General features: G+C 38.2%; 1 protein-coding gene across 2 annotated transcripts in view; it reads right to left on the bottom strand.

Moving 5' to 3' along the window:
- Positions 1–4070: 4070 nt before the first annotated feature.
- Positions 4071–21255, bottom strand: part of vps13a (vacuolar protein sorting 13 homolog A) — a 300950-nt gene continuing 283765 nt past the window's right edge. For both annotated transcript variants that reach the window (XM_072281554.1, XM_072281556.1), the window contains exons 69-72: positions 12396–12481; positions 9679–9802; positions 7674–7748; positions 4071–5953 (exon numbers count right to left, since the gene is read on the bottom strand). In XM_072281554.1, the coding sequence (XP_072137655.1) occupies positions 5885–5953; positions 7674–7748; positions 9679–9802; positions 12396–12481 (354 nt within the window). In that variant the 3' untranslated portion in view covers positions 4071–5884. The remainder of the gene's footprint in view (positions 5954–7673; positions 7749–9678; positions 9803–12395; positions 12482–21255) is intronic.

The following is a 21255-nucleotide window of genomic DNA, read 5'->3' as shown; positions in this document are numbered from 1 at the left end:
GCATTTTGTGTTTGTTGCTCAATTTCCAGCATCTACAGAACCTCGTGTTTTTAAGTTAATAACTATGCCATTCTACAGCTGCGGTTGGTGGGGGAGAAACATTTCTAAAAGCAAGCACATTTGTCTAAAGCTATATTGGATCCTTAGCTTAAGTATGTTGTCCAATGTACAGCTTTGATTTTTCTAATTTGAGTACTAAATCAGAATGCATGCTTGCATGAACAAACTGGAAACTTCCAGCTGGATTTACTGATGCTGCTGATTAGTAAGTTATTTTGGGCAGCTCACTTATAAATCTCTGGTCAGATTATAGTAAAAATCTACAGTAGTGTGATACAATTGTTTTATTTCAGAAATTTTTTTGAATGATAGGGGCTTCCCATAATATGCTAGAGGTTATCGGAAGGAAACCCTATTTAGATCTTCTTGCAGACATCTGGTCTTGAGAAATTAATGTTTCCTATAAGAGAGACTGTATTTGGTGACATTTTAGAACCATACAATAATTCTTAAATTATTAATTATGCTTGAGTCAGGAACAATTCCTGTGATGTCTATCTACATATCAAGAGTATAATTATCTGAACTTTACTGCTGACCACTATTATGGCAAAATCAAATAATATTCTTGCTATTCAAATCTGTGAGGAAAGTTAATGGTGGATACCATTTAAAAGAAAACCTGATATAATCACAGTTGAACACTGTTTAAACCATAACTCTTTAGCATATCCTTGTTAACTTACTAAGATTTAATTTTTACTTGCGTCTTAGAGGCTGAGTAGGTGGAAGTGCAGGTTCCCCAAAGGCCAAATGCCTTTTTCCATGAGGAGACACATTATTGTCCAAGCTACTTGCCAAGTAGATTGACCATGGTCTGTTACAAACTGAGGTTCTTTTCCTGCAATACTCTTTGAATTAATTAATATACAGTCGAAGTCAGAAGTTTACACACACTTCGGTTGAAGTCATTAAAACATTGTTTAACCACTCCATAGATTTCATACTAGCAAACTATAGTTTTGGCAAGATGTTGAGGACATCTACTTTGTGCATGACACAAGTAATTTTTCCAACAATTGTTTACAGACAGATTATTTCACTTTTAATTGACTATATCACAATTTCAGTGGGTCAGAAGTTTACAAACAAAATCAAAAGAAATCAGCCAAGACCTCAGGAAAAAAAATTGTGGACCTCCACAAATCTGGTTCATCCTTGGGAGCAATTTTCAAACGCCTGAAGGTACCACGTTCACCTGTACAAACAATAGTACACAAGTAAGAACACCATGGGACCACGCAGCCCTCATACTACTCAGGAAGGAGATGCATTCTGTCTCCTAGGGATGAACGTACTTTGGTGTGAAAAGTGCAAATCAATCCCAGAACAACAGCAAAGGACCTTGTGAGGATGCTGGAAGAAACCGGTAGACAGGTATCTATATCCACAGTAAAACAAGTCCTGTATCCACATAACCTGAAAGGCTGCTCAGCAAGGAAGAAGCCACATGAACAACGGTCATAATGGCCAAACAGTTATGTTTGGAGGAAAAAGGGTGAGGCTTGCAAGCGGAAGAACACCATCCCAACCGTGAAGCATAGGGGTGGCAGCATCATGTTGTGGGGGTGCTTTGCTGCAGGAGGGACTGGTGCACCTCACAAAGTAGATGGCATCATGAGGAAGGAAAATTATGTGGATATATTGAAGCAACATCTCAAGGCAGGAAGTTAAAGCTCAGTCACAAATGGGTCTTCCAAATGGACAATGACCCCACGCATACCTCCAAAGTTGTGGCAAAATTACTTAAGGACAACAAAGTTAAGCTTTTCGAGTGGCCGAAAATTTGTGGGCAGAACTGAAAAAGCGTGTGTGACCAAGAAGGCCTACAAACCTGACTCAGTTACACCAGTTCTGTCTGGAGGAATGGAACAAGATTCCAGCAACTTACTGTGAGAAGTTTGTGGAATGCTACCCAAAACATTTGACCCAAGTTAAACAATTTAAAGGCAATGCTACCAAATACTAACAAATTGTATGTAAACTTCTAACCCACTGGGAATGTGATGAAAGAAATAAAAGCTGAAATAAATCATTCTCTCTACTATTATTCTGACATTTCACAGTCTTAAAATAAAGTAGTGATCCTAACTGACCTAAGACAGGGAATGTTTTCTAGGATTAAATGTCAGGAATTGTGAAAAACTGAGTTTAAATGTATTTGGCTAAAATGTATGTAAACTTCTGACTTCAACTGTACAAAACACTAATGAATCAAGTTTTACTTTTGTTGGGAAATGTGATTTATGATTTCACAGAATATACAAACAGGAACTGAGCAGGTCCGCCAACATCTAAAACAATTACCATTTCAAGTTTTCTCCAAAGATCCTGCCTCAAATGTATATTTCCAAGATTTGTTTTAATGTCATTTCAACAATGTTCAATCTTTGCTTTTAATTTGCAGAATTTAAATTTTCTCCTAAACTCGAGCACAGCATGACAAAATCCTTGACATGGATTTATAATTTCCTACTCGCCACTGTGCTCTGCACATTTAGAACAGTCTGGTAAAAAGTACAACCAAATGAAAAACATTAAGACACGTACACAAAACTGCTCTGGTAATACACCACACACTTGTTTGGAGTGTTCAAGGACTTTTTATTTGAATTACTCAAGGTAATATTTAGTCTACAAAGAAAAGCATTTCTAAAGAAAGTAGTAGGTTGAATTTTAGCCTAGGTTCTTTAATTCATTCATTGCACGAACCAAAGATAACCAGGAAAGATCATGTGAAAATATTTACATTATTCCTGGGCATTACATGCTCAAGTTATTTGGATGCAGTGCAGCTTGTAATTCTCCTGAGGGGAAACAGTCCCTTAAAGTTACGCTTGTAATAATTTAATGTCTACAACATTCTTGCTTTGTCAGATAGTCATGTAGCTTTGTGTTATTAGCGAGAAATACACTATGAATAATGCAGACTACATTGCAGTACACTTGCAATGTACATGAAATTTCACAAAATTTACTGTTGTTCAAAGGCACCCATGGTGCAGTATAAAGTTTAAAAAAATCAAGAGGCAGCTCAAATAATAAATCATGACTTAATTGTTTAACTTTGTTATTGTTTAATAGATAAAAAGATTTGTTGAAAGGATACATCTGTAAACAACAGTTCATGTCATATTTCCATTAACCAAGCTATCATAATGCAAATGATTTACATTAATTTCTACACCTGAATTAATTTTAATGCATATTTAATGGGAGAGTGAATTTGAGGAATTTGACATTTATTCTGCAGTAGATTGCATAGCACAAAGAAAATATCAACTGGTCCTTTTCCTAGTTACAGAATTTGGAAAGGAAGACTTTGCTACTTGATACAAACATTTTCACGGTCTAACCTGCAAGCTCGGAGAGCAGATTTTACATTATGATTAGGAAGGAACATTTATAAACTACTCTTAGGCTCTAGGGCCTTATTGCATGATTTTGTACTTGCAGGTGCATAGATGTTGAACAGAATAAATTTTCGCTCTTCCCTGATGCCATACTCATGATTTATTGGAAAGAACGATAAGCAGATCTTATCTCCTCCTCCCCCCACCCCCAGGTCTGCTGTTAGTGCAGCAACATTCTCCATTCCTCCAAGTGTACGAACAGCCACTTTTCATCTGTGATCTATTCAAAACCTTGGGTAGATTGCTTTCAGCTATATCCATGAATGGCCGTATACCTTTAAAATGGTGATCAGACTGCCCCGAAAAGGCCAGCCATTTATTACCCATCCCCAATTGCCTTTAAAATTCAGTTAAGTTGACCAAATAGGCGTGACTGTGATGTTATATTTAGGACAAATTATATAAGAACAACACATTTCTTACCACCCCAGCGCAAAAGCCCCTGGGAAACTGGATGTGGTTTTAAAACAAGTAGGTTTCATGGACAATGTGATGATACCTTCCCTTCCATATTTAACTAAATAAATGTATATTCCCTACTAGTTATGTTGGAATTTGAACTCAAGATTATGATAATAAGATCACACCACTGTATAGCATGACACCCCCCCCCCAAACTTAGCAAACTGAACAATGCTAGGAATTAAAATATAAGCTTTGATAATACGAATTATCAAAATAACCATTTAACTGTACATGTTGTCAATATTAAAAGGACACATGATAACACCAGTACCATATTTCTATTCAGGTGTTCTTAACTTAGGGGGAGCCATAACATGACAATATGCAACATTTAATTGTGATTTCAAGCACAATGAAAGTCAAGAATTCTTGAAAAAATGTGTGAAAAATTGTTGGAAGGGTACATTTGTGCAATTAGAAATTGTACTGATCCCATTCATCTATATCTACTATGAGCTATGTAGGATTTATTTTATGGAACATTTTCAGAAAAAGCCTTTGGTCTGAAACCTGTGGGGTTCTCTGCACTTGCTGTCCAACCTACACCATGTTTTCATTTCCTCTTGAGACAAGTCAACATAGCTTAGCATACACATGGAGAACAAAATACTATCTTAATGCAAGTTTGCAAAAATGTAGCCAGTCCCTCCCTCCAAATTAAATTATACTATTTTCCTAGTAGATGATGCTTCTGAAAGTAATTAGCATAACACTTGCTGCATCAGATTTAACTACCAATTTATATTAATTAAAAAGCACAAAATTCTTATATTCACATTTTTCCCAAAGTGCAGCTACATAATGGAAATTGTAGAAAATTGCATATAATATTATTTAAGACAATTTAAAACAAGTTAAGCATGATTATGATCCATATAAAATGAAACTTAATTGAAATTAATAAATCTGATTTTCAAAGGTATCTATGATCAAATTCAAATAAAGATGCTATTTTCATATATACACTCCCAGATGTATTTAACACTTACATTGAAAACACTGAAATAGACAAATTGGAACATGCAGAGCATTCTGCAATTAATACTAAAAAAAATTCTTGAAAACATCAGTTGACAAAATCTTTAAAAGTTATGAATTTTTTAAATTAATTAGGGATTCTATTATACTTCGCAGATTAAACATAGAAAGAAAATGTCTAGATCAGTTGTTATTTCTGCTGTCAAGTTGATCTTGATGGCCGTTATAACATCACTGCAACTGCAATACAACTTTTAAGAGCTTTGTGTATAAATAGCATAATTAAGTATTTACAAGAATACATTAGGTAATCGCATATCAATTTGTGATACATAATTTTGTATATAGATCTATTGAAAGGTAATAGAAGTAATGAAAAAGGGCATTGGGTATTTGATCAATAAATGATTAACTGAGTTGTTTTACTAATTCTTCCCAGTTCTGCAAAAAAAATCTTAATTTATTTACTATTTTTAAATATGTAATGCATATTTTCCTTAAAAGCAAGTTCAGTTCATTCTATGAATTTTTGTAGTAGGGGTCAAATATCTGTATTCCTCTAGTTATTTATGTTACTTAATAACATGACATTGAGTCACTGAATAGAGCTCAGTAGCCCAACTATGAAGAAAACGTTGGCACACTTATTAGAAAATGGTTCAATTCTATTCTGAGGAATCCAGAATAATTCCATGCTTAAGAATCCAGACCTGATTAATCTTAATCATTCAATAAAACAAAATTACAATAATAGTTATCGTACAGTTGAGAGTTTTAAATTCTAATTACTATTTCTGAACAGAGGAACTAAAACATACAAATCAAAATTATGAATTAAAATGGATTACGTTATCTCATATTGCTGTTTACTCCACTAGATAGGTACAAGTTTCTGTTCAATTAGATACAATTCATTTAGTAAATTAAATTCTACGTAATACATTTAATAGTTATGAAATTTGCAACACTCATTCACGTCTTGGATGTTGATCATGTGTGCCACTTTCTCTCACTTCTTGCAATTTTTCCAGAATCCACTGGAGGCGAGGAAGAAAGAACATTAAGATTTTTGATTTAAAAGTAAAATTTATTTCAATTAATATGAGATGGTAGTTTTAATTATGTTAAAGAGTAACAGTTGGCATTAGAATAGTCAAAAAGGTAGAAGGATACTTATTGGAAGTCAGTGGCCAGTAGTTTTCTGCATAGATCAGTGCTGGGACCCTCGTTGGCACTTAGGGAAGAAGGAATTGTTAATGTCTCAGGCTGAAATCAAGCTTCAGGACAGAGATGGGATATAAGGAGAAGAGGGGGAGTAACGCTCCGAGGAGAGGTAAAGGTGGATTCCAAAACTATGAGTCTGTGTTCTTGCCTATTACTGTCCACCATCTGTCTCCATCTGCTTCCTTTTATTCCCTCCGCCTGCATCCATCACTTACCCGCTAGTTTCCCAATTCCACCCCTGTCCTCTGCTCTACCTTGGGTGGAGTGTGAGCAGATAGAATTTGATCCCATCATTTTTAATTGATATATTTTGGAAAGTCAGATAACAATATATATTTGGTAATTAATGGGTGCTAAAGAATGTTGGTGAACAGAGAATCTTGGAGATCAAGTTCTAGTTCCCTGAAAGTGGCAACACAAGTAGAGAGAATGGTGATGGCAGGTTAGTGCTTAGATTATAAAAGTTGGGATGATACATTGTGACTTCACACTTTGAGGATTGTGAATAGTTCCAGTCATTACATTATAGAAATGATACTATATATTTGCACTGCAAAAAGATGAGATTTATGAAAGAGATTGCTTGGGTTGGAGGACATGATTTATGGAGAGATACAGACTGGGCTTGTTTACCCTGGAGCTGAGGAGTGACCTTTTAGGAATGTTATATTTTAAGAGGTATACTTAGATAGAATAGATAGCATTCTTTCTGCATGGTAGAAGTATGAAAAACAAAACAGTATAGAATTAAGGTTAGATGAAGGAATTTCAAACGAGTATTTATTTAATATACCGTACATCTATCAGAGGAGGTGGTGGAGTCAAATACAATCACCATGTTTGAGAAATTTAGAGAGGGACAGCACAGAAGGAAATGGAGTAAATGCAAGAATTCTCACCATGAGAAAGGTTATTTTTCATTACCTTTAATTCCCTCTGATTTGTCAGCTGAACATCCCTAATTTCTTGTTTTACTTATGGCAACTGTGGCCCATTTAAAAGTAGTTATTTAAAGAGTAAATAAATCTGACCATTCACCAGATGTTTGCTCTGCACCCTTATTCTCATACACTTTCCTCTCAGCGGGGCTTCACCTTTCACACTCCTTTTGAACTCGCCTCTGGTTGGCCATACTCCTCTGAAACTTACTTGGTTCTGTTCCTTCCCATGCTCCCTGGGGACTTGGTAGTTAACCATATTGTGATTTTTTTAAAAAAAAAAGTTAATTCATGCTGTCTTGGAGTTAGGACCATTACTTGCAATCCTGTCCTCTGGTCTGAGGTTGCACTTGTTCACATAACTCATTCAACAAAGACACACACTTACACTCTGCCTATCTTCAATCTCAAGACTGAAACTTTGACAGCAATGGGATCTCAGAATCAAAATCAAACATATTACAAAGAAAGGAAGGGAAGTCACCTGGAAAAGGTATGGGGGTCATGAAGGTATTAAACTTAAAAATCAGTTCACTGTTGGAAATTTCAGTGGGTCTTGCTATAAACAATGTACAATTTAAAAAAGAAACAATACCTTTGCATCATTTTCAGATCGGAAATTAACAATTTTCCCATATTCTTTTGCATGGAAAACAGACTTGACCCGTTCCTTTAATAAAATAGGGTAGATGTTAAAACTAAAATAAACAACCCATACAAAGCAATGTGTTCTTCAGTTGCCTGTAAAATATGACAAGCATAATTTAAAAACTCTTCCTTTATACATCTTCTTTAATGTATTAAAACATCACAAAATATCACCTATGAAAGAACCAATAGCTGTTATCAGTTTAGTGAAAGGGGGAGCAGCATTTTAAAAGATACAGGAAGTTAATTCCAGAATTTGAGGCCAATACAACTTGCAGAATTTTTTGAACTACAGGGGATTATATAGGTAGGAAGGGAAGAGGTCATGGAAGGCTGGAGATCTAAAACTGCTATACTACCAGTTAATGAACACAGAGGCCAAAAGTCACAGAGTTTTAGATGAGTATAAATTTAAAAAAAGATGCAAGACCAGCAAAGTATTGGAAAAGTCTGGAAGCAAAATTATTGTAAATAGGACACAACCACATATAGGTTAGAAGTTTGAGAAGGTCATAGATTCATTACTTGGTTTAAAATACATGGCAGCAGGAGGAGAAGCCATTGCAGGCATTTGGTTATAGTTAAATAGGTAAGAGTAAAATAAAATTTATGTACTAGTCTAGGAAGGAGAGGCTTTGCAATAAGATGGTACACTAGTTACTTTCAAGCTGTGGCAAGAGAAAAATATAATACATCACAATATAATAACTACAGCATTAGGGTCATTTCAGTAGTACAGCAGGAGTAATAACCTATTGGTAATGATGCAAACTGACAAAGAGCAGCACAGATTTGAGAGTTGATAAGTTGAAGGATTATGGAGGGGAGAGTTTGCAGTTAAACAAGAATATTGGCAATAAAGAGAATACATTAGAGGGTGATGGGGACAAAAATGTTTGAAAGTAAGGATTCAATCACAGTGAATTTGAAGAAAAGTGAAACAGTTCCAAGGCTGCAAACTTGGTGACAAAGCAGTTGGCGGTGTATTAACATTTGATATAGCCATAATATGAGGGGTGATTGATAAGTTCGTGGCCTAAAGTAGGAGTCAATTTTAGAAAACCCAGCACATTTATTTTTCCTACATTTACACACCTAGTCCAGCGGTCGTGGAGCATACGGATCTCTTCTTTGTAGAAGTTGGCGTCTTGGACCTCCAGAAGTAGTCCACAGCAGGGGTATTTGATAAGTTCGTGGCCTAAGGTAGAAGGAGATGAGTTATTAAGTTCAAACTTCCTGCATTTTAACTCAAAGAGTTGAACTGCATGTGCATGTAACGAGAGCTGTACAGCTCATCTCCTTCTACCTTAGGTTACAAACTTATCAATCACCCCTGCTGTGGACCACCTGGAGGTCCAAGATGCTCTTGTTACATGCACGTGCAGTTCAACTCTTTGAGTGATAATGCAGAAAGTTTGAAGTTAATAACTCATCTCCTTATACCCTAGGCCACGAACTTGTCAATCACCCCCGCTACGGACCACTTCTACAAAGAAGGGATCCGTATGCTCCATGACCGCTGGACTAAGTGTGTACATGTAGGAGGGGACTATGTTGAAAAATAAATGTGCTAGGTTTTCTAAAATTGACTCCTTCTACCTTAGGCCACAAACTTATCAATCACTCCTCATAAATATGAAGCTGTAAGTCACTTGAAGAGGAATTTTGCAAGCTGCAATAGGAATGATATTTGAATACTTAATGATTAGATTAAATGAATACATTTTTCAAATGCATTATCATTAGTTTTGAGTTAAAACATACTCAGAGCTATGATCTACAATTGTATAAAATATCTGAAGTAAACAGAATAAGGCTCCTATAAGAGGGAGACAAAGATAGGTTTGAATGAATTGTTGGAATTTCCTGATGACAACTATGTAAATGTAACCAACATGATAAAACATATTGTTTCATAATCCTCCAAGTAACATCAAGCATTATTTTCTTACTTTGGCTTCAATACGCAACCTCCTCCCATCAACAATGAAGGGCTCCTTAGTGAATTCTTCAAAATTGTACTGCCATTCACAGGTCATCTGACCAAATGTTCCTTGTGTTACAAAAAAGACACCACTGGAAAAAATAAATTTTGATGAAACAGATTAACAAAAGACACACAAAGACATTAATGGTTAATAGAATTTAGCATATCATTCTGTAAACATGAATTGATAGCATACAATTTCTAACGAGTGAACTGAACTTAATGAGGAAATATATTAATGAATATCCAGGCTGGCTCATGCTTTAGCTTTCCACTATACAGTGTCTTGTAAAATTATTCACATAAATGAGTATTACAATCAGGGATTTTGTTCAATTTAACTGCAAAATTTTATTTGTGAATCACATGCTATTTTCTTTCCTCAGAGTAGTGCCCCAAAACCAGGGAAAATGGTAAAGCATGAAAAGATAAAAATTCAAAACCTGAAGTGCCAGCAGTTCAAAAGTATTTACCTCCCTTTGCCACTACTTAGTTGAAAGAGCTATTACAGCAGGTCAGGCAGCATCTATGGAAGAGAATACAGTCGGAGTTTTGGAAAACGTCGACTGTACATTTTTCCATAGGTGCTGCCTAGCCTGAGTTCCTCCGGCATTTTTTGTGTGTTGCTTGGATTTTCAGCATCTACATATTTTCTCTCCTTTATTACAGCATGTAGTCTTTTTGGATGAGTCTCTATTAGCTTTGTACAATGTGATGGAGCAAGATTTGCCCATTCCTCCTTGCAAAATTGCTCATGGTGTGCTAGATTAGTTAGGGAGTGGTGGTGGACAGCAATCTTCAGGCCTTTAGCTCAAGACTAGGTCACTCAAGGACATTCATTTTCTCCATTTGAAGCCACTCCATGGTTGCTCTGACAATGTACTTTTGGTCATTGCCCTGCTGAAAGATGAACTTCCTCCCAGTTTAAGCCTTTTCAATCAGCATCTCTGTATTTAGCAGGATTCCTCTTCCCATCAATTCTGACTAGATTTCCAGTACCTGCTGCTAAGAAGCATCCCCATAGCATGATGCTACCTCCACCATACTTTACAGTAGGGATGCTGTTGGCTTGCTGATGTGCAGTATTAGATTTATGCCACACATACCACTTAGTGTTGAGGCCAAAAAATTCCACTTTTGTCTCCTCCAACCACAAGACCTTCCACATCTTTACAGTATCTTCTAAGTGACACTCTGCGAAATCTTTACAGGCAAAGATATGCTTTTTAAAAAAAAAACGCAAGGGCTTCTTCCTTGCCTCTCTTCCCCATTACCTTTTTTGTAATTGTGGAGTCACGAACTTCATCTCCAGCTGCAGTCACTGACTTCTGCAGCTCACTCAGTGACTACTGGCATCACAGTAGTCTCTCTTACAAGTGCCATTGGTGACTAGATTTAGAAGGGTGGGCGATCTATGCAGTGTGGCTGTGGCTTCATATTTTTTCCCACATTTTCACAATAGACTGCACTGAACTCCGTGGTATGCCTTTGAGATGGTCTTGTACCCTTCCCCAGATTTGTGCTTTTCTATTATCATTTCCCTGATTTGCTTTGAAGGCTATTTTGTCTTCATTTTGGTTTGTTCTGTTGAAAATCTACTATATTGTTGGACCTTACAGACAGGGGGGTATTTATTCTTATGAATTCACTGAAAACAGCTGATCCTCCAATTTCTACAACAGCCAATTGGATGAGTTGGTAAGGTAACAATATATTGCACCTGAGGAAAGTTAGCATAGTAATTAGAAAGGAGATGAATCTTTTTTCAGCCTCACAATTTAGTTTTTAATTTTTAGTTAATTGTTGACAGGTTTTGATTTTTTTCCCCTTTGACTTGACATAAGGAATAATGTTTTGTAGATTAGCTCTTAAAGGACTGTGAAATCTTGACTGTGTTTCAGTCATTTATCAATGGGATACAAGACTTGTAGGGATCAAGCAAGATAGGTCATATCAGCCATGATTTTATTGATTGCACAGCAAGCTCAATGATACAAATTTTGCTTTATAAGATAATCTTGGATAGACCACTGGGATTGAGAATGACTTGTTCCCACAAATGGGCCAGGAACTGAGCTATTGTGCTTCAAAATTAATTTTTATGTTGGGTTAGTGCAGTAGAAATATTTATTTTAATAATGCCAGTATTATGGCAAGGTTTATAACTATCTGATTTGTACCAAATAGGAGTTATTTGTTTGAGAAATATTAAATACATTTGTGTCACTGACTTATGGTCATCATTAGGCAAGTGATGAATGAATTCTTCATCAGTATGGTGCAGATAATTGATTACAATAAAGTGGAATGCAATAGCAAGGGATTTCTATTCCATTCCTGCATCTTACAATGTTTACATAAATTTGGGCAGATAAAAGCCAATCTTTGTTTTGGATGAGAGAGAAGCCCATTTATGGGACAGATCATTTAATTTTGATAGCATTCTCATCTAACAAGTTAAGAGTAATTCAGTTCAAATTAAGCTCCATTCAAAGGTTAAAATGGTGAAATGCTGAAAATAATGCAAAACAATGGTTGACGTGGGAAAATTGTATATTTTCTTGTTTTCAGCCATTTGAATGAATACTATTGGTTTTGAAGTTAAAGTGCGAAATGGGGATTGAAAACATACCAGTTTTCCAAGCAGATTTTCTAAACTTGTCTAATGACTTAATATCTTACCTTTTTGTGATCATAAACAAGTCTGAGTCATTTATCTTTTTGTGGAAAAAGTACTTGAATTTGGCAAATCTTCCATTTTCAATTTTCTAGGAAAAAGAAATGTGATAAAATAAACAATAATCTTTTCACTTTGGATGCATTATAAAATAATGGAGATATGAATGAAATAATAACTGAATAAACTCGTTAATACAAGAGTTAGCAATTAGTTTGTACCACAAGAAAAGATTTATATAATCCTTACAACTGCTGCCAGCATTAATGATCATTGCACAAATAACCAGAAGAGACACAAGCCTTGGTTGACAATCCTTGCAATCCTTCATTAAATTTCGAACAACTTCCTGGAGGGATCACTTGTGGTTTAAAAATATCCACGTCCAGTGAGAGGTTAATAGTAAATAATTATCTCATTGACAAGCTCCAAGACCATGTACTCAATACCTCCTTCTGCAATTAGATCCTGCGTTTCCTCAGTTGTAGACCCCAGTCAGATCAGATTGGCAGCAACATCTCCTCCACAATCTCCATTAGCACAGGTGCACCACAAAGCAGTGTGCTTAGTATCCTGCTCTACTCGATTTGCACTTATGACTGTGTGGTTAAGCACAACTCCAATTCCATATTCTAGTTTGCTGATGACGACACCACCACCACCCACCACCAGGTCATTCTCTCTTTTCACTGCTGCCATCAGGCAGAAGGTTCAAGAGCCTCAGGACTCACACCACCAGGTTCAGGAAAAGTTACTACTTATTAACCATATGGGTCTTGACCCAAAGGGGATAACTTCACTCAACTTCAATTGCACCATCAGTGAAATGTTCCCACAACCAATGGACTCACCTTCAAGTACTCTTCATCTCAAGTTGTCAATATTTATTGCTGATTTATTTATTATTATTTCTTCTTTCTGTATTTGCATGGTTTGTTATCTTCTGCACTCTGTGGTCTTTTCTTAATTTGTTATGGCTATTATTCTATAGATTTATTGAATATGCCCTCAGAAAACGAATCTCAGGGTTGTATATGGTACTTTGATAATAAATTTATTTTGAACTTTGAAAGCCCAGTGGTACAGCAAAACCCCTCGCCAAGAACAGTGTTAATTTTTCAAACCAAGGTGATGTAATAGAATCACCTGAGATTTAACTGACAAGATGGTCAAAAGGTGCTATCCAAGCTAATCACATCGTTCAGCACCTGAACCACGGCTTGTTTGATTGTGGTAATTCAAATAAACCTCCAGACATTTTTTAAATCACTGAGATTTACTGTCTTTGCCTCTATTCCAGTCCACAACTTCCAGTCCTCTATCACTGTCAAAGTTTTAATGTATATATGCTCCATCTTATACTACTTTAAAGTGAAATACAGGTTTCCCCCGCCATCCGAAGGTACAGCATTCCTATGAAACAGTTCGTAAGCCAAAATGTCGTAAAGCGAAGAAGCAATTACCATTTATTTATATGGGAAAAATTTGTGAGCATTCGCCGACCCAAAAATAACCTATCAAATCATGCCAAATAACACATAAAACCTAAAATAACAATGACATACAGTAAAAGCAGGAATGATACAATAAATACACAGCCTATATAAAGTAGAAATACTTTTCCACAATCATTACTGCACTGTTCTCCGTAGCGAAAATCTTGCGCTAGCACTGTCGGCAGAAAATCTCACGCAAGCGCTGTTGGCAAAAACACGGCACAAGCGCTCTCCAGTAATCATTAAACTATGAAGCTGCCAAATCATACCAAATAACACGTAAAAATACACAGCCGATATAAAGTAGAAATAATGTATGTACAGTGTAGTATCACTTACCAGAATTGGCTCAGTGCCGAGCACACTGACGATGGTGTGCTAGACTGAGTCGTTGCAGGTTGGGTGGCGCAGTGGCCTCCACCCTCCAGCCCGCCGACCGATACCAACCCCTGAAGCATGCAGGGGTCCAGGGGTAGCCAGGAGGCACACAGCACATCTTTAAGAAAAAAGCCGAAATAAACATGCTAATTAATTAGGTGCCGCCCGGCACGTAATTGTTGGCCCAGATCAGTGCCGATTTCCGATTGCGTTGTCTCGGATCTGGGCCGAGAATTACATGTCCAGCGGCACCTAATTAATTAGCTTGTTTATTTCGGCTTTTTTCTTAAAGATGTGCTGTGTGCCTCCCGGCTAGCGCTGTATTCTCCGCGAATCGTGGGGTGGTGGGACACTGGGGTGCCATCTCATCGTTGTCTGTTTCCATTAGAGCAGGTAGCTCATCTTCTCCTATGACTGCCTGCCTCGATGTTGAAGGTCGAGGCTCGTTGTCTGCTGTGGCTGATGCGGAAGGCTTGCTTGACTGCTGAGCTTCGCGCATTTTTCTATCATACAGTTCTTTGTAAGGACTCAAACCATCCTGCAAATATCCCCTAAACCTAAGTACCCTTTCAAAATTAAAGTCGTACTTTATCATTGCAGTGAAAATCTCATGCAGTTGCTTCACGTTTAGTTCCTGGACGACTTCACTTTCGGTCCGTTCGCTACTGCATTCAGTTTCAATTGTTATCCTTTCCTCTTCCAATTGCATCAGCTCTTCATCTATCAGTTCTTGGTCATGGGATGCCAAAACCTCTTCAACATCATCTCCGTCAACTTCCACAAGCCAAACTCACTTAGTCCTTACTTCGTTCACCACGATCGAAACACTTAATTATGTCTAGTTTTACGCTAAGTGTAACACCCTTACGAGCTCTTTTAGGCTTTTCCGATACCTTAGAACTCATCTTGCAAACAGCTGCTCACAGGCACATGTTTAAGCAATGCCGGCTAGAATGCCGTTCCGAATCCAGGGGAGAGCGGCTGCTCGGGACGTGCACTGCTTTTTTTTCGTAACAGTGAAAACACCTTCCAAAAGCGAAAACAGGGTACTAATGTAGGTCTTTCGTAAGTGAGGTACCTTTGTTTTAAGTCACTTCGCTGAGGGAACTGGTTCCTTCCAATTTTATAAATCCCTACTTCACCTGAATTAAGCTCCATGTTCTTTGACGATTATCATTATTCCACGAGTCATAAAAATGTATAGCATAGAAACAGGTGCCAAACCATTTAAGCAGCCTACTCCCATCAACCTGCACCAGGACCATAGCCGTCCATACCCTTCCCCTCCATGTAGCTATCCAAACTTCTCTTAAGCATTGCACTCGAACTTGCATGCACCAAGTGTGCCGGCAGCTTGTTCCACACTCTCACGACCCTCTGAGTGAAGAAGTTTCCCCTCACTTTCCCCTTAAACTTTTCACCTTTCACCGGCAGACTCGATCAGCCAAATGAGCTAATTTTGCTCCTATGCTTTATTGTCTTCACCCATGACCTCTAGTGAAGTCCTACCTAACCTCAGTGGAAAAAGCCTGCTGGCAATTACCCTATTTATACTCGTCATAATTTTGGAAACCTCTAAGAAAACTCCCCTCAATCTTCTACGTTCCACAAGAACACAAAAAATAGGAGCAGGAGTAGGCCATCTGTCCCATCGAGCCTGCCCCGCCATTCAATAAGATCATGGTTGATCTGTCCGTAAACTCAGCTCCATCTACATGCCTTTTCCCCATAACCCTTAATTCCCCTATGTAAAAATCTATCTAACTGAATCTCAAATATATTTAGTGAAGAAGCCTAACTGCTTCCCTGGACAGAGAATTCCACAGATTCACCACTCTCTGGGAAAAACAGTTTCTCCTCATCTCTATCCTAAATCTTCTCCCCTGAATCTTGAGGCAATGTCCCCTAGTTCTAGTCTCACCTACCAATGGAAACAACTTTCCTACTTCTATCTTATCTATCCCTTTCAAAATTTTGTATGTTTCTATAAAATCCCCTCTCATTCTTCTGAATTCCAGAGAGTATAGTCCCAGGTGACCCAATCTCTCCTCATAGGTTAACCCCTTCATCTCTGGAATCAAGCTGGTGAACCTCCTCTGCACTGCCTCCAAAGCCAGTATATCCTTCCTCAAGTATGGAGACCAGAGCTGCACACAGTACTCCAGATGCGGCCTCACCAGTACCCTGTATAGTTGCAGCATGACCTCCCTGCTCTTGAATTCAATCCCTTTAGCAATGAAGGCTGACATTCCCTTTGCCTTCTTAATAACCTGTTGTCCCTGCAAGCCAACTTTATGCGATTCATGCACAAGCACACCCAAGTCCCTCTGCACAACAGCAGGCTGCAATCTTTCACCATTTAAATAATAATCTGCTCTTCTATTATTCCTTCCAAAGTGAATGATCTCGCATTTACCAACATTGCATTCCATCTGCCAGACCTTGGCCCACTCACTTAACCTATCTATATCCCTCCGCAGACTCTCCATATCCTCTATACAATTTGCTTTTCCACTCAGTTTAGTGTCATCAGCAAATTTTGCTACACTACACTCAGTCACCTCTTCCAAATCATCAATGTAAATGGTAAACAGCTGCTGGCCCAGCACCAACCCCTATGGCACCCCACTCACCACTGACTGCCCCAACCGGAGAAGCACCCTTTTATACCAACTCTCTGCCTTCTATTGTTTAACCAATCCACTATCCATGCCAATATACTTCCTCCGACTCCATGCATCCATATCTTATTTATAAGTTTCTTGTATGGTACCTTATCGAACGCCTTCTGGAAATCCAAGTATACGACATCCACCTGTTCCCCTCTATCCAAGGAATAAAGTCCTAACCTATTCAATCTTTCCACATAATTCGAGTCCTTCAGACCTGGCAACATCCTTGTAAATTTCCTCTATGCTCTTTCAACCTTATTTACATCTTTCCTGTAGGTAGGTGACCAAAACCACACACAATACTCAAAATTAGGCCTCACCAATGTCTTATACAACTCAGTATAACATCCCAGCTCCTGTACTCAATACTTTCATTTATGAAGACCAGTGTGCTAAAAGCTTTCTTTATGGCCCCATCAACCTGTTTCACCACTTTTAATGAATTATGGACCTGTATCCCTTTGTTCTACTGCACTCCTCAGTGCCCTACCATTCACAGTGTAGGACCTACTCTTGTTAGTCATACCAAATGTAACACCTCACACTTGTCTGCATTAAATTCTCTCTGCCACGATTCAGCCCATTTTTCCAGCTGGTCCAGATCCTGCTGCAAGCCATGACAGTCTTCCTCGCTCTCTACTACACCTCCAATATTTGTGTTATCCGTAAACTTGCTGATGCAGTTAACCCCATTATCATCCAGATCGTTGATATAGATGACAAACAACAACGGATTCAGCACCAATCCCTGTGGCACTCCACTTGTCACAGGCCTCTAGTCTGAGAGGCAACCATCTACTATCATTCTCTGGCTTCTCCCACAAAGCCAATCTCTGATCCAATTTACTACCTTCTTGACCAACCTCCCATGCAGGGCCTTGACAAATGCCTTACTAAAATCCATGTAGACAACATCCACTGCCTTGCCTTCATCAACTTTCCTGGTAACTTCTTTGAAAAACTCTAAGATTGGTTAGAGATGACCTACCATGCACAAAGCTATGCTAACTATCCTTAATTAGTCCATGTCTATATAAATACTCATATATCTGGTCCCTTAGAATACCTTCCAATAACTTTCCCACTATTTTTATATATTCTTTTAGCTTGTAGAATCCTGACCACGTTGTCTCTCACTTCACTGGATTAACTTTTATTTGGCATTTATTGCTTAAATTCAAAAGCGTTCTTTTCTGTCAACCATTAAGGGGTATTTTCAGAAAGTGTTCTCACGTACCTGCTCCCTTACTTGCAGGTAGGAGTTGCAGGCACTGTACTGTATTCACTCCCCTTCAAAGTTTTCATGTTTTATTGCTTTACAACTTTGAATCAAAATGGATTTAATTCGGCTTTTTTTTTTGACACCAATCAACAGACTCTTTTGTGTCAAAGTGAAAACAGATCTCTACAAAGTGATCTAAGTTAATTACAAATATAAAATGTATGTCTGTATTTAGTAGATGCACCTTTGGCAGAATTACAGCCTTGACTCTGTGTGGATAGGTCTGTGTCAGCTTTGCTCATTTAGACCTGGCAATTTTTCCTCATTCTTCTTTACAAAACTGCTTAAACTCTGTCAGATTGCATGGGGATCATGAGTGAACGGTCCTTTTCAAGTCCAGCCACAAATTCTCAATTGGATTGAGGTCTGGACTCTGACTTGGTCATTCTAGGACATTAACTTTGTTGTTGTTAAGCCATTCCTGTGTAGCTTTGGCTTTACGCTTGGGGTCATTGACTTGCTGGAAAACAAATCTTCTCACAAGTCGCAGTTCTCTTGCAGACTGCATCAGGTTTTCTTCCAGGATTTCCCTGTATTTTGTTGCATTCACTTTACTCTCTACATTCACAAGCTTTTCAGGACCTGCTGTAGTGAAGCATCCGCACAGCATGATGCAGCCACCACCATGCTTCACAGTATGAATGATGTGTTTCTGATTATGTATGGTGTTTGTCTTATGCTAAATGTAGTGTTTAGTCTGACGGCGTAAAAGCTTAATTTTGGTTTCATCCGATCATAGAACCTACATCCAGCTCACTTCAGAGTCTCCCATATGCCTTCTGTCCAATTCTAGCTGAGGTTACATCTGAGTTTTCAATAGCGGCATTCTCTAAAGCTGCGACTGATGAAGCACCCAAACAACAGTTGTTGTGTATGCGCAGTCCCTCCCACCTCACCACCGAAGCTTATGACTCCTCCAGAGATATCATAGGTCTCTTTGTGGCCTCCTTCGCTAGTCCCCATCTTGCCCGCCACTCAGTTTTTGAGAACAGCCTACTCTAGGCAGATTTACAGTTGTGCTATATTCTTTCCATTTATTGACGGTTGTCTTAACTGTACTCCAAGGGATATTTAGTAACTTGGAAATTTTCTTGTATCCATCTCCTGACTTATGCTTTTCAATAACCTTCTTGCAGAGCTGCTTGGTGTATTCTTTTGTCTTCAGAGTGTAGTTTTTGCCAGCATACTGACGCACTAGCAGTTGGACCTTCCAGATACGGATTTTTACTAGTCAATTGAAACACCTTGACTGCACACAGGTCTCCAAAAACCGATCTCCATTTAACTAATTCTCCTAAAACCAATTGGCTGCTCCAGTGATGACTTGATGTGTCATATTAAAGTGGGAGAGGGGTGTTGAATACTTATCCAATCAATTATTTTGTGTTTTATATTTGTAATTAATTTAGATCACTTTGTAGCGATCTGTTTTCACTTTGACAAGAAAGGGTCTTTTTCTGTTATCAGCATCAAAAGAGCCAAATTAAGTCCACTGTGATTTAATGTTGTAAAACAGTAAAACATGAAAATGTCCAAAGGGGGTGAATACTTTTTATAGGCACTGTAGATGGGAACTAATCAAGAGCAAAACACACCAAACGCTGAAGGTCAGGCAGCATCTATGGAGGGAAATAAAAAGTTGGTATTTCAGGCTGAGACCCTTCATCAAGGCTGGAAAGGAGGTGGTGGTGGAAGCAGGAATACAAACTGGCAGGTGATAGATGAGATCACATGAGGGGTAAGGTGGGTAGGTGAGGGAGGAAGGATGATGTGAGAAGCTGGGAGGTCATAGGTAGAAGAGATGAAAGAAGAAAAATCTAAGGAGGAAACTAACCAAGAACATTGCTTTCTCCTGGATATTATTGTGCCTTCTGAATACGATAGTGGAGTTACATCAAGAGGAATAGCAGAAATAACAGGGATATACCATTTAGACCCTTAAGCTTGCGCTACCATTTGTGAGACAGTAGAGCACCTTTAAGCTTTAAGCAAATGTAAATCAAACATACAGTGAAGTGCATTGTTTGCATTAACAACCAACACAAGCTATGGATGTACTGGGGGCTGCCCACAGGTGTCGCCACACATTTCAGCACCAACATAGCATGCCTAGAGTGTTCAGCAATGTAATAGCAATAGCAATAGACAACACAGCAATCCAGGCAAGTAACGAGTCTTTCACACAGTCCTAGACTTGTGGGTTTAGACTGTGGAAAGGCAAGGTGATTGTAAATTCTGTGGGTGCCTCCAAGGTGCCAGGGTCAGAATGTCTCAGATCAGGTCCACAGCTTTCACAAAGGGGAGAGCGAGCAGCCAAAAGGCAGACAAAATTAAAAAGGGTGAATACAGAACTGCAGTATAAGGAATAAGGTAGATGAACATGTAGTATAGTTAAAGATTGGCATGATGCTGTGGGTATCACTTAACTGTGGTTGAAATAAGATTATGGCTGTGGGCTTAATGTCCAGGGGTACATGTTGTATCGGAAGGACAGGTAAGTAGGCAGAGTGGGTGGTATTGCTCTGTTGATACAAAATGAAATCAAATCATAAGAAGGAGGTGACATAGGGTCATAAGGTGTTGAGTTACTGTAGGTAGAGCCAAGAAACCAAGGGTTAAAAAAAAAAGGTGACAGGAGTTATATACAGACTCACAAAGAAAAAATGTGGTCTTCAAATTACAATGCGATATACAAAATGCATTCCAAAAGGGCAATGTTACAATAGTCATGGAGGATTTCAATATGCAGAAAGATTGGGAAAAATCAGGTTGATGCTGGATCCCCAGAGAGGGAATTTCTTGAATACCTATAAGATGGATTTTTAGAGCAGCTTGTGGTTGATCCCACTAGGGGATCAGCTATTCTGGATTGGGTGTTGTGCAATGAACCAGAAATGATTGGAGAGCTTAAGGTAAAGGAACCCTTAGAGGCCAGTGATTATAATATGATAGAATTCACCCTGCTGTTTGAGAAGGAGAAGCTGAAGTCAGGTATATCAATATTACAGTGGAGTAAAGGGAATTACATAAACATGAG

The sequence above is a fragment of the Mobula birostris genome, chromosome 17 (assembly GCF_030028105.1).
Source record: "Mobula birostris isolate sMobBir1 chromosome 17, sMobBir1.hap1, whole genome shotgun sequence".
Taxonomy (NCBI): domain Eukaryota; kingdom Metazoa; phylum Chordata; class Chondrichthyes; order Myliobatiformes; family Myliobatidae; genus Mobula; species Mobula birostris.
Note: the sequence above shows the minus strand (reverse complement) of the source record. Positions and strands in the feature narration are given on the sequence as shown.